Source organism: Chiloscyllium plagiosum, unplaced genomic scaffold, assembly GCF_037043375.1.
Source record: "Chiloscyllium plagiosum isolate Xiang-an unplaced genomic scaffold, Cpla_swu_hap1 HiC_scaffold_17, whole genome shotgun sequence".
Classification (NCBI taxonomy): domain Eukaryota; kingdom Metazoa; phylum Chordata; class Chondrichthyes; order Orectolobiformes; family Hemiscylliidae; genus Chiloscyllium; species Chiloscyllium plagiosum.
In genome coordinates, this window is record NW_028270155.1 from 23,851,912 (window position 1) to 23,868,470 (window position 16,559).

Consider the following 16,559-nt stretch of genomic DNA (forward strand, 5'->3'; position numbering starts at 1 on the left):
ACTGGGTAGCTACCTGACTAAGGAGCAGCACTCCAGAAGCTTGAACTTCCAAATAAACCTGTTGGACTATAGCCTGGTGTGTGATTTTTAATAGGATTGATGACCGCTGCTGAGGTTGCCGCTGGCAATTGATGACTCATTGATGGCTTTGCCCTCTCAAAGTCAGATAATTGAAGTTTGGGGATGTTGGGGGTCAGGTAAGGAGGAGAGTGGGGCAGTCAACAGCAGCATATTTTTGGTGGGATTTGGGCAATACTGGCTAAGCCAGCATTTATTGTCCATTTCTGCATTAGAGTGGTGCTGGAAAAGCACAGCAGTTCAGGCAACATCCGAGGAGCAGTAAAATCGATGTTTTGGGCAAACCGAAACATCGATTTTACTGCCCCTCGGATGCTGCCTGAACTGCTGTGCCTTTCCAGCACCACTCTAATCCAGAATCTGGTTTCCAGCATCTGCAGTCATTGTTTTTACCTTTATTGACCATCTCTAATGGACTAATTGTCTTGCTAGGCCATTTCTTAGTTGAGTTAGGAATCAACCCCATTGTTGTGGATCTGGAGTCACATATGGGGAGACGAGGTAATGATGGCAGATTTCTATCCCTAAAGGACACAATGACCTAGGTGGGTTTTTTCCAAGAATTGATTATAGTGTCATGGACACCATTACAGAGAGTTACTTTAAATTCCAGCTTTTTAAAATTGAATTTCAATTCATCAGCTGTCCCAGTGACATTTGAACTCTTTCCTATACAGCATTAGCTTGACCCTCTGGACCACAAATCTACTAACCAAAAAGGGTCCTACCAAGGGGTAAACAAAGAAGACCCTCTACTGAGCTGGGAAGTTGCCATAGTTGCCAATTATCTGAAGAGGTAGAATCTAAAAGGCGATAAGCAGAATATGATAACTGCACTTAAAAAGTTACACTACCATCAATTAAACAAGGGATTCTAAATTTGCAAGATGCAGGTAATAAAGGGTAAAATTGCTTCGTTGAAATAAATTCAATGATTCCCAGAAGAATAAAATCCCAGACTTCCTTTATTTCAGCATCGCACAAATAAATACAAGTTTTTTTTTGTAATCACATCATGTTCATGAATGTAACATTTATTACAGCTAAGTAACAGCAAGCATTTCAGCAAATATGTTTTAATTAAGTAATCAACAGCACCTCTATCCAAATGGATCAATTTGGCGACAGAACCTTTTTTTTGTAGTTCAAACCAGTAAAAACAAAGTGGTTAGTGTTGGTATGCTAGGTTCAGGGCAGCTGTGTTTAACCATTACAACTAAGAGAAAAATATATATATAATTTTTCAATAACAAAATCTCATTTAATATGTGCATCTGAAACATAATGTGCATCAGTTTGCATTTGTACATTCACTAATAAAGGTACCGAGATTCATTTCACAAGTAACATTTAATAAGAGGAAATATAATTGATAAAGTACTGCAGTATTTTGAACTCCTAGAGTGCCACATTATGTTATATGCCCTGATTGTTTAAATAGTTAACACATGTCCTTTTAAAACATCACTACAGTTTGCTAAGATGCTCTCCAAGGGATTGTCTGAAATGTTTTCGCTTTCCCTGATGCTCAGGGTTTAATGTACTGCAGATTTAAGGCAGTTTAAAGCACGGTTATTTGTAGTTCATTCTTAATAATAAGCCATATCATATCTTCCATTAACAGCCTGTGTAGAAAATTAACTTTGGAACACTGATTTTTTTTATAGCCTTTTAGTGGCCCTAATTCTCAATGGAAGATAATAAACAGTGTTTAAGATAAATAGTACATGCAAAGCAACAGGACAATTCAAAGGAAAGCACAGAATACTTTTTTAAAAAATCAGGGAATATTATTTTTAAAATGTACTTCTTTGTGCTCAAGATGAAGGAGATTTGTTCCACTTTTAGCATTTTTCTTAAATTTCACATCATCAGATCAGCAACAAGCATCACCAAGTAAGGATGAAAAAGGCTGGAAATACTTAAACTGGCCTGATGGATCCACATCGACCTGAAACATTAACTCGGTTTCTCTTCACAGATGCTGCCTGATATACTGAATATTTCCATATTTTATTTTCTGCTTTTATATCAGATTCTCATTATAAGCAGTGTTCTTCTTTTCTATCACCAAGTGAAGTATAGTTTAATCAGATGTAAAGTGCTATGTGTAAGGGCCCAATAGCAGATTTTTGTGTCAACAACAGCAGTGTGCTGTTCCTTTCCTTTGCTGTATCAGTAATCTTTGTGGCCTTCCTGTGGGAGACTGTCAAAATTTATTGCTAGCCTGAGCCAAATTGTGAAATGTTTTGTGATATGTGCTCAAGCCCACACTGAAAACTAGATGAGGACTGTTCATCCTCATTACAGATAGGACTCTTAGCATCAGAAAAATACAACAGCTTCTATTCCACCAGTCTGGTGCAAATTGAAATTTAAAGAGTATATCTAATTAATATATGATGAGGAAGTGCCGGCATTGGACTGGGGTGGACAAGGTCAGAATTCACACAGCACCAGATGAAAGTCCAAAGATTTATTCGAAATCACAAGTTAGGTGAAGTGGCTATGCTACATTGCTCATAGTGTTCAGGATGTGCAAGTTAGATGCGTAAGCCAATGGAAATGTAGGGTTACAGGATGGGTAGGGCGATGCATCTGCATAGGATGCTCTATGGAGGGCTGGTGTGGACTTGTGTGACCAAGCTTTTGGAGTGCTGCTCCATCGTCAGGTGATGCGTTGGACTGGAACCTGGTGCTGTCTGACTTCTGCCCTAATTAACAGATAGTTAACAGTTTTACATGTAGGCCTGATCTTAATACCACGTAAGGTTTTTGAATGAGTTAAAATCTCAACCAGTGTGTGAGAATATCTTCAGATTTATGCAACGTAATGAACATACTTTCAAGTAATTAGGACAGACTTTTCTCTCCCTATAGTAACTCTCATTATCTTTGCATGAGTTCCCAATTCCGATCTAGATAGCCATTCTACAGTATATATGTTTGGTTCTTTCCAGATAGAAACAGAGTTATGTTTCATGTATGTCTGTCTCCGTGAGAAATCATGAGTTTTGATGGAAAGTCACAGGTCTGATACATTAACTCAGTTGGCACATTACCGGTTTTTCTCAGTTATGTAGCAATCCTGAAATTGGCCTCAACTCTGGGTTGGAAACTAGGAAGTGGAATGACTGGTGCAATTTTTTTCAGGAGGCTAAATATAAAGCTGCCTCTGGAAGCTCTGTCCAATTAAAGAGGATGGACAGAAAGTGGGGTCCAAGCAGAAGGTTTGTACTGCTGTCAGGGCAGCAATACACTGGGATTAATAGACACTGCCAAGGCTGCCAGGCATGCACCAGAGTACATCATGATATAGGCATCTACCTTCAGAGCTGTCAACAAACAATGAAGCCTGAAGACAATAAGAACCCCCACCCCAGGTGTAGAGACAAGCCTTTGAATCCTGTAGTAATGTTATTGGGGCATGCAGATGGATCCAATGACCATGTGACTTACTACTGGGAGGTCACTTCAACTGAGCTGGCAGCCTCCACACTTAGCAGGGACCACTCCATTGGTGGAAACTACCAATCTCATTGTAAAATTACCCAAGTGTGGCCACTGTTGGCTTCATGAATTGCAATGACAGCCGAGCTTGTTCCAAGCCCACCACTGAAAAAGTTACAGAGGGACAATCTGAAACAACTTTCTCTCTAATGTGCTGACACTGCCCCCAAAACATGTCTCCATGCGGCTGACAAAATTCAGCAAGTTAACCTTCAGATCATGCATATGCCACCAGTAAGAGATAGCCCTATTTTCCACAAATCAATAAAAAAACAAGTCCTTGACTATATACATATCTAACCGCAATGCCCAAACAATATTGTTATCATGTATGAAACCACCATTACGTAGATGCAATTATTTATGTTACACTTTCCTCAGTAACTAAATTTACTAACTTACTGTTGTTCCTTCCGTTCTAAAGGTATACTGTTACATTATATGTTCAGGTAGTTACTTTATTTGTTTTGTATATGGATTTCAATTTTGCACCAATTTTATAGGAGTTAGGAGTCAGAAATGTACTATTTCAGTTTTGTTCTGAGGTACGTGGAGCTCAGTAGCAATTTAACACGCTGCAGGGTAGCTTATGTGACAGTGTGAAATGACTGATGACAAGTCAATGTTCCCCGTTATATCTCTCCTCATTGTATTTCTACTGACATGAATGGAAATAAAAGTCAGGAGAGCTGTAAAACAGGTTGTCATTTCAAACTGTTAAACAAGGTCAAAATCACCTTTTAATCTTCCCACATTGCAAGGATACTAAACAGCTAGAGTCCCAGTACTGACTTCATTTCCATTGGGTAATTAAAGCAGTGTAACTTTCTGACTTAAATTGACCAAATTAAGAAGAATTTTGTGCTCATTATCAATTCCAGCTAAAAATTAAACTAACCTCAGTTTATTGATGATCTTGACAGCTGTCAATAATAAACATCTTTTAGTATTGATTCTTAGACCGTATCCAAACTCTCATCTCTTAACACTGAAGTTGATGTCTTAGTTTAATTGTTGTAATTATTATTCACTCTAATCTTTGAAATTATTTAAATTGCCAACTCACTCACAACATTAGTAATTATCCTGAGACTGGGACTCTTGAGTTAATTACTATAGAAAACCACAGAATATAGAATGTCATAAAATAATAAGGATGAAAGAAAGATATTTGGTTGGTAAGGAGATGTTAATAGCAATTTAAAGAAAATTGATCCTCTCCATCTTTCAGAAGACATTAAATTACTGGAACAAAAGCAGTGTTACAAATTATAATAAATCAGGAAGCCCGATTGGAAAGGATCATTGTTCATTGTTGAACACCAAAATAGAGCCATGACTTATGGTATGCAAAGGCTGGTCTCAGACTGGGACAGACAGTTCTACAGACCATCCCTGGATCTGCTTTATTTTTTTTTCCTGACTGGGTCTGCCTTATAAAAGGCTCAGGTGATGAGTTCCACTTGAGCAGGCTGGATGTTAATTACTGCTTCGCCCTGGTGGGGGGGGGGGGGGGGGGGGGGGGGTTGTCTCACTCATTTTCACACACACACACCTCGTTTAAAAGAAATCTAATATAAGGCTGTTTCTTAATCCAAAATAGTAAATGGCGTGCCCTCAATGAAGACATAACTATCACTTGATGTAAAATGTGGAATAACTGAAGGAAACAAGAGATGCACACATCTAAGCAATTTAAGTACAACTTTCCATGTCACTAAAATTCCCTCCTTACTTTGCAAATTGAAACGGGAGCTTTTAAAACTATTTGTTTTTGGTTAGGGTTCCAGCAGCAGTAGATTTTATTTTACTTAAGTTCACTAGAGAATTGCATTACAGCTGTAACTTTCATATGAGATATGGCTATCGTGCAGACTTGTAGTAAAGTAAAAGTGGCAAACATTTTGTGGGCTTGCGAGCTGGATTTGGCGGACAATGTGTAAATTAATGATGTGAATGCAACAGACCATTAATAGGTAACATCTTTAAGATACAGACAGGGAGAAAACATGGGAGACCATTGAGCATGTTGCAGTGAGTTGCAACTGCAGATTTCCCAAAATATTGTCTGAAAAATAGTCACCATAACACCAAGACTAACTGGCAATGATCCTCCAAGAGAGTCCTGAAGTCTCTCTGCTCATGTTTATTGATGTCAAATTGAAGGAATAGGCAGATGGTTGTAATTTTCCTTATTGGGCATTGGCATAACAATTTGTTGTCATTACTCAGAATGTAAAGCTGCAAGATACTTAATGTGAACATTTCTGCATTGTGACTTCCATGTGGAATATATCATGGTGACATAGAACCAAACCTGTTTAAGACAGCACTGAGCCAAATATTTTAAATTTGTAGCAAAAATCCAAATCACAAATTAGCATGCAACATTGCAATTATTCTGACAATACTGCCCACAGCATTTTTCTTAGCAGAACCTATATTTATGTCATCTGGATATTTGGCTCTCATTAGTCTTGAGTTATTCTAGAATAAAGCATATTGTCCTTTATTGTCATTAATTTGAAGCTGTGCGAACGTGTGATTAAACATGGTTAGTGATGGCAGAGGCTCATAATCTTAACACAATATGTGGTACTGTCCTGTATGTGGCAGTGTAGAGGTTACTGAATCTAATACTGCCTAAAAATACTGCTTGAAAAGAAAAGAAAGAGAAACAAAAGCATGTACAGCAATATTTACCACTTACGCACAATCTATGTTTAACTTCCTTGACACACAGATAGAACAATTTGTCTTAAAACTTCCTTGACACACAGAGAACAATTTGCCTTACAAGAATCAACAGCATGTCTTACTTAGCTTCCAAATAGTGTCTCCGGTAGAAAATGTTTTGCTTTGACAAAATATCCTTATTTTCAATGCCATTACAATTAAAATATTCTGGAGCAGAGCATTGGGTTAATTGTGTATTCTGTCCTCAAGTCCTCTGCATAGATGTTCAGTCTAACTTCAAAGAAAAACAATGTAACACTTGCTCATAGAGGTGGAACCCATTAGTGGAAGCTAGTAAGGTCAGAGGCTGTCACTGACCGTAGCACAGTTTGATAGACTAGTGAAGGTACAAATTAAAGCGTGCTTGGAGCAAGGAGGTCTAGAACTTGAGCAACTGTAAATCCTGTAAACTCTTCGGATTTGGCTTTTTTTTTCCTCTTGTTGCCACAGCAACTCAGTAGGCAGCACCAACATCAGCACTTGTTACAGGCCTGGGAAAAAGATAAATGATTGATTATTAATGTGTTTGATGTCATTCAATTGCACAACAAATGGACTCACTCCCATCATACTGTTCATATGTGAATTATGTTTTATAATGTCTTATTACAATAATGGTACATATTGCTTAAAAATGTGTACAAAATGCATAGGTATACACATACATATATGCAAATACATTTTATATATAAATACATGTGAATGTTCTAAATGTCTTCTAATCACCCTTGGGATTATAGATAACACATTTAACTTCTGTCTGATTCAACTTTCCATCTCGTAGTGGGACTTCGACACAGCAACAAAGGTGAATATAGATTCCCAATTCCTTTCCCTTTTATAAAGTTAAAAATTACACAACACCTAGTTATAGTCCAACAGGTTTATTTGGAAGCAGTGACTTTTAGAGCGCTGCTCCTTCATCAGGTGGGTGTATGCATCACATAACAACCACCCTGACGAAGGAGCAGCGCTCTGAAAGCTAGTGCTTCCAAATAAACCTGTTCAACTATAACCTGGTGTTGTGTGACTTTTAACTTTGAACGTGCCAATCCAACACCGGCATCTCCAAATCTTTTTTATAAGTTTACACGTACCAGTAGGTTTGCCTTTTGAAAACAATGGTCCTAGAAGCAGATAGTTTCTAATCAATATACATTAGCTTCATATAAACAGCTATACTGCATATCTCAGTTCAAACGTCCCAATCTATTGCCCATCCTGGTACTTACATTATATAGGACCAACAGAAACTGCTCTGGTTTCAATACTTTTGCCAAATAAATGTGGATTAAAGTGTAAAAATCTACCACAGTATTTTTTAACCTAGAGTTGAAAATATGAAGCAAAAGTAATGTGAATGGTAAACTAACTCAACTCAGCCATCCGAAATTAATTATGTTACAGATCATTCTGAGCTAAACATCATGTAATTGTATTCATCAATACATTTTCAGATGATCACCGCAGGCGCAATAGGATAAAGTGAGGGTGATCCACTGGAACCATCAGGATGCCTTGGGTAGATTCTCTGCCACTATTCTTTTTTCTTGATATCAGTCTAAGTTACTGATACCAAATGCTGAAGGATGTTCACACAAAGTCTTAGGCAGAAGACAGTCTCACTCTTAATAAGAAGAATAGGTTATTTTATATTACTGAATTGCATCGGAATTCCATGATAGTTTCTTATCAGATGTCAGGCTCAAGGTAAGAATATATATGCATTAATGCTACTGAAACATTTTGGTCCACATTTTAGACATTTCAGTAACTCCATGTCTTGTTACCTCCTCCCAAGAATTGTCCTTTACACTCTGATAGATGGAGCTCATCTTGTGACTCAACTAATATTTTCAGGTACCAACTACCTGATAGAACAATATTCTGCATACTGAAGATAATAATTTATATTTATATGGTATGTCTAATTTGATGCACTGTTGCAAGCTCATTCACAGGAGGAATGTAAAACAAAATGACCGAGTTCTATAATGAGATATTCATTAATGTGATAAAAACGTAAAGAGATATCTTTAAGAAGGAAAATAGGAGGGGAAGCAGAAAGGTAGGGAGGATATTCCAGCTCTGGGGACTAGGTAACTGAAGGCATGGTGACCAATTGTGGAGTTGTTATAATTGAAAGTGCACAAGAGGTGAGAACGGATATCTCGAAGGATTCTAAGGCTGGAGAAGTTTACAGGGATAGGAGGGGCATGACCCTGATGAGGTTTTAAAACAAAGATAAAAATTTTAAACTTGAGATGTTATTTGACCAGGAGCCAATGTTCATAGAGGTGATAATGTGCAACAAGGTAAGCAACCCTTAAGACTGGGCATTAGCCCTCCAATGACCTTAAGTCAAAGTACTTCACAGGACTACGATATAAACAAGGTTTGATGCCATGTCACACCAGGTGATATTGGGGTAGACATTAAAACTAGATGGGTTTTTCCAACAATTATTTCATGCTCATCATTAGTCTCTTAATTCCAGATTTTTTACTGAATTCAAATTCCATCATTTGCCGTGCCACTATTTGAACCTGGGTCCCAAATCTTTAGCGGAGTTTTTGGATTAGTATTATAATGATAATACCACTAGGCTGTCACCGTCCCAATAAAGAAAGAAAGAGACAGAAAGGGGAAGACGCTCAGGAAGGCTATGTACTCTAGGTTCGAATAAATCTAATTAATAACTATAACTTAAAAAAATTAAAACTGATGTGACAATTTTAAGAATAATAAAATGGCTTCATAGTGAAATAGAGGTTTAAATTAACAATTCATTTCTCAGTACAATAAAGATATAGGACACTACCATTTAATAAACAAAAGTATGTGCCAAGTATGAACAAGCTAAATTTTGATCTGTTGTTTAATTTTCAGTTTTAAAGTTTTATAGTGGCTTGTATCAATATGCATCAGACAACAGATGGAATCTTAATGTACTTCAAGTAATTTCAAAAGGTATGAGCATGTAAAGTAGAACAGTAAAATCATGCTGCAATAAAGGAATTACATTATGAGCACTGAAATATATCAGGTATGAACATGACATCAATAAATGAAGGTCAGATCTATCATGTTTGTTAAACTTTTTCTTGGATTTGACAAAATGAAAGATCTATCATATGTCGATTTTGTGCTGATATCAGCTGTGGCAGCAGACACTACAAATAGCTATAGTGCCTTAGGCGAGAATAGGAATGAAAAAGTCAACTAAGGTTCCTGCTTCTGATTACAATCCAATAATCGCTGTGAAAGTGGCCAATGGAACACCACTGATCACAAGGTGGGGGTCAGGGGGTGCGGTGGAGATAAACCAGCTCACTGTAGGCCATTAAGAAATAAATGAATATTGATCGAAAGAAAATTGGGTTCATTAAGGACAACTAGAATAGAATTTGAAAAGAGAGGTAATATCTGTTGAATTTATTTCAACTATTTGATGATATAGTGGAGTGTATCAATGAAACTTACGAAGTTGATGTTCCATGTAACAAATTTTAAAAGACATTGATTCCGATAAGATGATAGAAATAGGGTAGCCCAATCAACCCCTTCTATCAATTTTGCCTCTCGATTCAGTTACATATTATAGAGGAGATATGGCAATAAAATTAAAGCATATATTATTAAAGTACATATGGAAGCATGTGGTATCAATTTGTGGCTAATGTATAATTAAGTTTGGTCAATATGCAGTCTAACCAGCATTTTTGAAAACAGCAGTCAAGGTCGACACCAATAGAAACTATGCTGCCTCACGGCATCAAGATCCAGGTTCAATTCCATCCTCGGGTGACTGTGCAAACTCCTCACAGACATTCTCCCTGTATCTGCACGGGTTTCCACTGGGTGTTCCGGTTTCCTCCCGCAGTCCAGATGTGCAAATTAGGTGGATTTACCATGGTTAATGAGGGGTTAATGGGGGGGGGCGGGGGGGGAAGTTGGCATGAACTCGATGGACTGAATGGCCTCCTTCCAAACTGTACAGATTCCATGATTCTATGAATGCAGACACAGAGGTGCAGCAGCATTTTGTAACATGCATACAATGCTAAAGGCCAGGCATGGTTGCCATTTTTCGCCCCTGACCATCTACTGTTCCCTCCTAATTGCTAATCTTTTATTTCCCCCCTTCTGACTGGTACTCCCACCCCTCCCAGGAACCTATTTGAAACACGCTGTTGGTAAAACACCAATCTGAAATAGAACTTTCCTTTGCTGTCAAGGTCATTTCCAGCAGGTGTGTGCAGCTTGCTCGATGCAGAAATGAGGAATCAAGGCTCAATATTGGCTGGGCCTTCGTCAAGAGATTTCCCTACACAGGGACCATTCCTGGGAAGCAAATCAAGGAGACAGACAATCCTGAGACATTTCCTTCAAATTATCTCTGGAAAACAGTCCCTTTATGTTGAGTAAATTTTACATTAGTTCAACAGAGATGCAATTATTTAGCTGCCGATACTGTCATGCCAGTTATCATGGATTAATCTATCCAATCAGACTCAACTCACCTAATGCCATTTCCAACTCATTAAAATGACACACGCATTTTCTCCGCAGTGGAATATAGATAGTTACAAATGTCAAGGGTTTTTTGAGCAAAATTTCTAATGATTTATTGCTATCAATCCAGCAAATGTTAAAGAGACAAACATAGTGACGGAAAATGAGGGCAGTGAACTACATTGGAAAAGACCAACAAATAGAAAGAAAACATCATTTGTGGAATTACTGATACAGTATCATCAAGCTTACCCAATGCTGTCTTTTCTCCATTTTTGTTTTCATCAGTCATTTCCGTCCCTTTGGTGAACTTTTAATTTTAATGCTAACAAATTCTAGGTGGAGTGTGTTCTGAATTAACTGCTTTCAAAAATTATTTTCATTCATACCTGGCTGCGCAAGCGATAACATTTCAAATTGTTTCATGAGTCATTAACTTAAGGAGAAAGACTTGGTTTCTGTTCCCATTTTATTTGGATATACGTAAGGGAAATATCCAACGCTCTCATTCCAAAAATAACTTTACTGTGTGCTTATCATACAGAGATGTTTAAATTGCAGTGTAATTTTGGATAGGTGTCTCAATTGCACTACTGGGGAGTATGGTGTGAGTATCCTGAAGAAGGTAATCCCACTTCAATTAAGTCTAACAAAGCCTCCTCCAGAATAGTTATATTTCTGTAAGAAGCAGAACTGTGTAACTTTGTAGGACAGTGTGGTTCCAGGTGCAGGGTTTAGGTGGCCAAAGCGATGTGGGAATTAAGGCAGGGGATGCAGACATTATTGATGTTTTTTATAAAAATAAAGAAAGTTCTTCTTGGGTCTTGGAATTTCCAAGTCAATGGTATCATATAGTTAATACAGATCAATCATTATATATTTCATGCCTATTGCAGTGTTACAGACACCACTGACATAGAAATACTTTATTGTAGGCACAGAAGAATTCTTGGGTTCTCTTCATTTCCCATTGTAACATCATCAAAGGTTTCACACAAATATTGTGAATGGAGAACTTTGACCCCTTTTGCAATTACTGCAAGGATTCAGTGCTTTGCAGAACCCTCAAACCATTGGGTTTTCAAGGTATTAATGGGTATAATATTTTGATTACTTTCTATTAACTATATTGCTTAAAAAGAATGAATGCTTTCACCTTCACAACCTGTCGAGACCTCTCAAACAAATCCTCTGTTCCTGTCAGTTTAGACTTGATACAATGCTGAATTCAACAAGGCAAAGGACTCTGTGCATATTCATTGATTTTTAGAGCTTAAGAAAAGAAAAACTAAAGGCAGACTACAATAAATGATTAGATTAGATTACTTACAGTGTGGAAACAGGCCCTTCGGCCCAACAAGTCCACACCCACCCTCCGAAGAGCATTCCCCTACATTTACCCCTTCACCCAACAAACCCTAATGTCAAGATAAAAAGATAAAAAGAAACATCATTCCTTATAAATTAAAACGGAACTATTGACTGGTATTTTTAATTTGGATTTATGGAATTAGAAGCTCGTCGCCGTCCTGAACCTATAGTCTACTATTATAAAATAATTGAATCAACAGTTAATGTATCCATACTATATTTCTATATTATCCAACAGAGGTTAAACAGGGTTTATCATAAGCATATTGACACCTTCATCAGTCAGAGGGTCAGCAGGTAAATTGTTCATAATATATCATAAGCAGTAATTTCAAACTCAACATCCTTTATCTTTATAGATTTTTGACATACATATTGAATTAGGTAAATACATATACAGAATGTGTGGTACTCTTTATCCATTATTATGCTGAACGCAAAATTTCACAATTATCCATGCATACTCCAATCTAACTACTATCATAACTTAGCTAACATATCACAAAAAAAAGCTTCTACAAGGATGACAACTAAAATGTTAAAATAAATTTATCAAGAACACAGGAATAGAGTAGGCCATGCAACCTTTCATGACTCTGATCATGGCTGGGCAGTACCCTAGCTCCATCTGCCTGCCTTGGTTCCATATTGTTCATGGCCTTCTTTCAGCAACATTCTACCCATCTCAGGTTTTGAATTATTTACTGAGCTGTGGAGAAAGCATCCAGAGTTCTTAGCCCATAATACACTAATTACACCTGAAGTAGAGAAGTGACCCATAACAAATCCATAAATGCAATCTAAATAAGCAGAAACAAAATATGCAATTTTTCGGAAGTAACCACAAAATAAGAGAATAACATAACTCACAGATCAACGTGATGATAGAGACCAGGAGGAGCGTGATGCTGATGTGGAGAGAGTTGGCTGAGCTGCAGTCCATTTTGTTCTTCTTGCAGGAGCAGACTTGCACTAGAACATCTGTACTGTTGGTCAGTGGGGGATCTCCCCCATCTGTCACTACAATTGGCAAAATGTAGTTTGCTCTTTTCAGTGTCTGCAGGAGTCTGAGTTGAGCATGGGTACCTAAAAGAGCAAATCAAAAATGTCAATTTTATTCTCAATATATAACTATAATCTTCCTTCCATCAAGATGAGAGCAATCAACATGAGTCAATGAATCATGTTTAAGTGAAGGAATGGGTGACAGAGCTAACTGTGCATTTTATCATATCGATCAAATTCAGGATGACCTCTAATTTGCTGATCCTAAAGAAACATAATTAGTTCAATTTTGGGATCACAAATTACAAAAGAAATTGATTTTTCAAGTATCTGCTTGAAAATCTGAAAATTGTATTGCTTTATTCAATCTAATAAGCAATTTCTAAAAATAACTTTTAAAATATTCTAGAAAATTAATTCCTGTTCTTGATAAACTGAATTTCTCCTCATTCAATGGGTTTTAAAGACACTGCAAAGATAGAGAGTGTTGTTGTAGGACATTTACGAAAGAGAAAATATTCCTGCAAATTGTATGGACTTTAGCAAAGTAATCTTTCTTAAGGGATCCAGTTTCCCTAACTATTCTAACTTGTGCGTGAGTAAGTTGTGCTGTTGTAATAAGTCAAAGAGAAATGTATGTTAGTGATGTTACTTCATCAAGGAGTACAGGGGACATGATAGAATATTTAGAAGCACATTGAGAGAAATTTTCCCATTTTCAACTGAAGTGTTTTGTTGAGTGAGAGTCATGACACCCAGTCAGCCATAGCTTATAACAACTTTTTTCACATAATCTTCTGATCTTCACCTTGTTAATTATGCAACTAGGCTCCTTAGCACCTTTAGCAGCCAATCACGAGGCAGGAGGAGCAGAAGGGCTTGTCACTACCATGATCTTTCAGGTTTCATGTCACTGGTGCCATACTTCAAACCCCACTGAACAAAGGTCAGAGGCTGTAAGGCCCTTACACTGTTATTGTGCATTGTCATCCCTAGTGGCATAGCCCAGGAAGAGAAGATAAGCAGCTTAGGTAAATACTGTGATTCATTTAAATGGCATGCACAGTGGAGGAGGAAAGGGTTAATGATCTCTGTGCTCTGCAATGGTAAATGCCTTCTGCTCTCGGCTACCTCACATTCACGGGGTCACCATGTACACTTTTGCACACACCTCACCAAGGCTGATGTGCAATAATGTTAACTATTTCATGCCTTATGTCCACTCAATGGTTGTCACTCACCTCACCTTCTAAACCAACAACCCTTTTATTTCTCTTGCAACCCAGACTTCCAATTCCTGGAGGCATCTCATGACCTCTCCTGCTCCTGCATCTCCACTATCTGCTTTCCATCCTCTTTCATCACAGGCATCTCTACCTCTCACTGCAGGAAATATTGGCCACATCCCAGACTGAAGTCTCCACAGCACCACAATAGACCTGCCAGTATTCTCTGGGTTTGTTGAATTTGGCATACAGGACTGATCACGGTCCATTGTCTGGACTGCAAGCTCACAAATCTCTGACCTCCAGCAGAACCCAGAATCTGCTGGTCATGGCCAAACCCCAGAATAGAATCTGTTGAAGCCTCTGACCAAGTGTGACAGTACCCCCTGACTGACCATCATCCCCATGATCCTATTATTGAACAGTACCCTTTGACTTTCAGATATAGCCAGTTGGTTGAAGCACATGCAGCGAGTTTGTTAAAGAAGCTGCAGGCACATGTCGTAGGCATAACATTGATGAAGTACGGTGACGTACAACAACATTTACATCCCCTGGACTCTTCAGTGTTCCTCACCATGATAAGCTGCTTATAAAACCCTGGTTAGACCACACTTGGAATATTGTGTCCAGTTCTGGCCCCCTCATTATAGGATGTAGATGCTTTAGAGAGGGTGCAGAGGAGATTTACCAAGATGCTGCCTGGATCAGAGGGCATGACTTATGAAGTAAGGTTGAGTGAGCTTGGGCTTTTCACACTGGAGAGATGAAGGAAGATAAGTGACTTGATAGAGATCATTACAAGGTAATGAGGGACATATTTAGAGTAGATAGCCAGAGACGTTTCTCCAGGGCAGAAATAGCTGTCATGAGGGGTCATAAGTTTAAGGTGATTGGAGGAAGGTTAAAGGGGAGATTTCAGAGATAGGTTCTTTACACAGAGAGTGGTGGGTGCGTGGAATGCACTGCCAGCGGTGATAGTAGAATCAGAGACATTTGGGACATTCAAGCAACTGGCAGACAAGCACAAGCATGGCAGTAAATTGAGGGGTGTGTAGGTTAGGTTGATTTAAGATTAAGATAAATGCTCGCACAACAATGTGGGCCGATGGGCCTGGACTGTGCTGTACTGTTCTATGTTCTATGTGCTTGTCTCTGCGCACAAAAACAATACATGCCACAGGGGCTGGCAGTGTCCAAGTTAGTGCAAAATGACTGAGCACTACAAAATGAAAGCAAGATCCACAAGCTCCATTTTACATCGATGTACCAGATGCATGTGCTCTGGCATGCAAGGCAACCCAGCAGCCCATGGTATCTCTGAGCTCCAACATGAAGTGCTGAAGAGCTGGAAAGGTATGAGTGTTTGTCTCAGCACAAGCATGGTGTTATGATGAGGCTGGATGCCCACCTTTGTGGCCAGATGGTGGGGAGGATAGTGGCCATGGGAGTATGTAGGAATGTTGTGGAGCAGACACAGCTGGATGATGGCTGGCACAGGCCTTTGGCACGGTGCAGCCACCAGCTACATGCGCTGAGTTCCATTTCAGGATTGGCATGGTATAGTTTACCAGGGAAGGAGGACAGCATGAAATAGTCTTCACTGTTAACAAGAAGCAAATACTAGCCCTCTCAAAAGACAAGGAAATACAAGATTTGTAAGATTCTGAAGTCGCTATACATAGCTTAAGGGGATAATCACAACATTTCTTTTGACGTTATGATTCTGACATTTTTTCAATCTCACTGTTTTCCCAGCTTGCTTGCCATTGCATGGCATGGTGGCTCTGAGCGGTTAGCACTGCTGCCTCAAAGCATCAGGGACCTGGGTTCAATTCCATCCTCAGGTGACTGTCCGTGTGATGTTTGCACATTCTCCCTGTGTCTGTGCGGGTTTTCTCCGTATGCTCCGGTTTCCTCCCACAATTCAAAGATGTGCAGATTAGGTGAATTGGCCGTGCTAAATTGCCCATAGTGCTCAGGGATGTGTAGGTTAGGTGCATTAGTTAAGGGTAAATGTAGAGTATTAGGTTTGGGGAATGGGTCTGAGTGGGTTACTCTTCAGAGGGTTGACGTACACTTGTTGGGCTGAAAGGCTTGTTTCCACACTGTAGTGAT

At 38.6% G+C, this 16,559-nt stretch overlaps 1 protein-coding gene across 1 annotated transcript in view; it reads right to left on the reverse strand.

Moving 5' to 3' along the window:
- Window positions 1–1,025: 1,025 nt before the first annotated feature.
- Window positions 1,026–16,559, reverse strand: part of cdh13 (cadherin 13, H-cadherin (heart)) — a 1,096,178-nt gene continuing 1,080,644 nt past the window's right edge. Inside the window, exons 13-14 of the mRNA XM_043706651.2 lie at window positions 13,081–13,296; window positions 1,026–6,815 (exon numbers count right to left, since the gene is read on the reverse strand). Coding sequence (XP_043562586.2) covers window positions 6,808–6,815; window positions 13,081–13,296 — 224 coding nt within the window. The 3' untranslated portion in view covers window positions 1,026–6,807. The remainder of the gene's footprint in view (window positions 6,816–13,080; window positions 13,297–16,559) is intronic.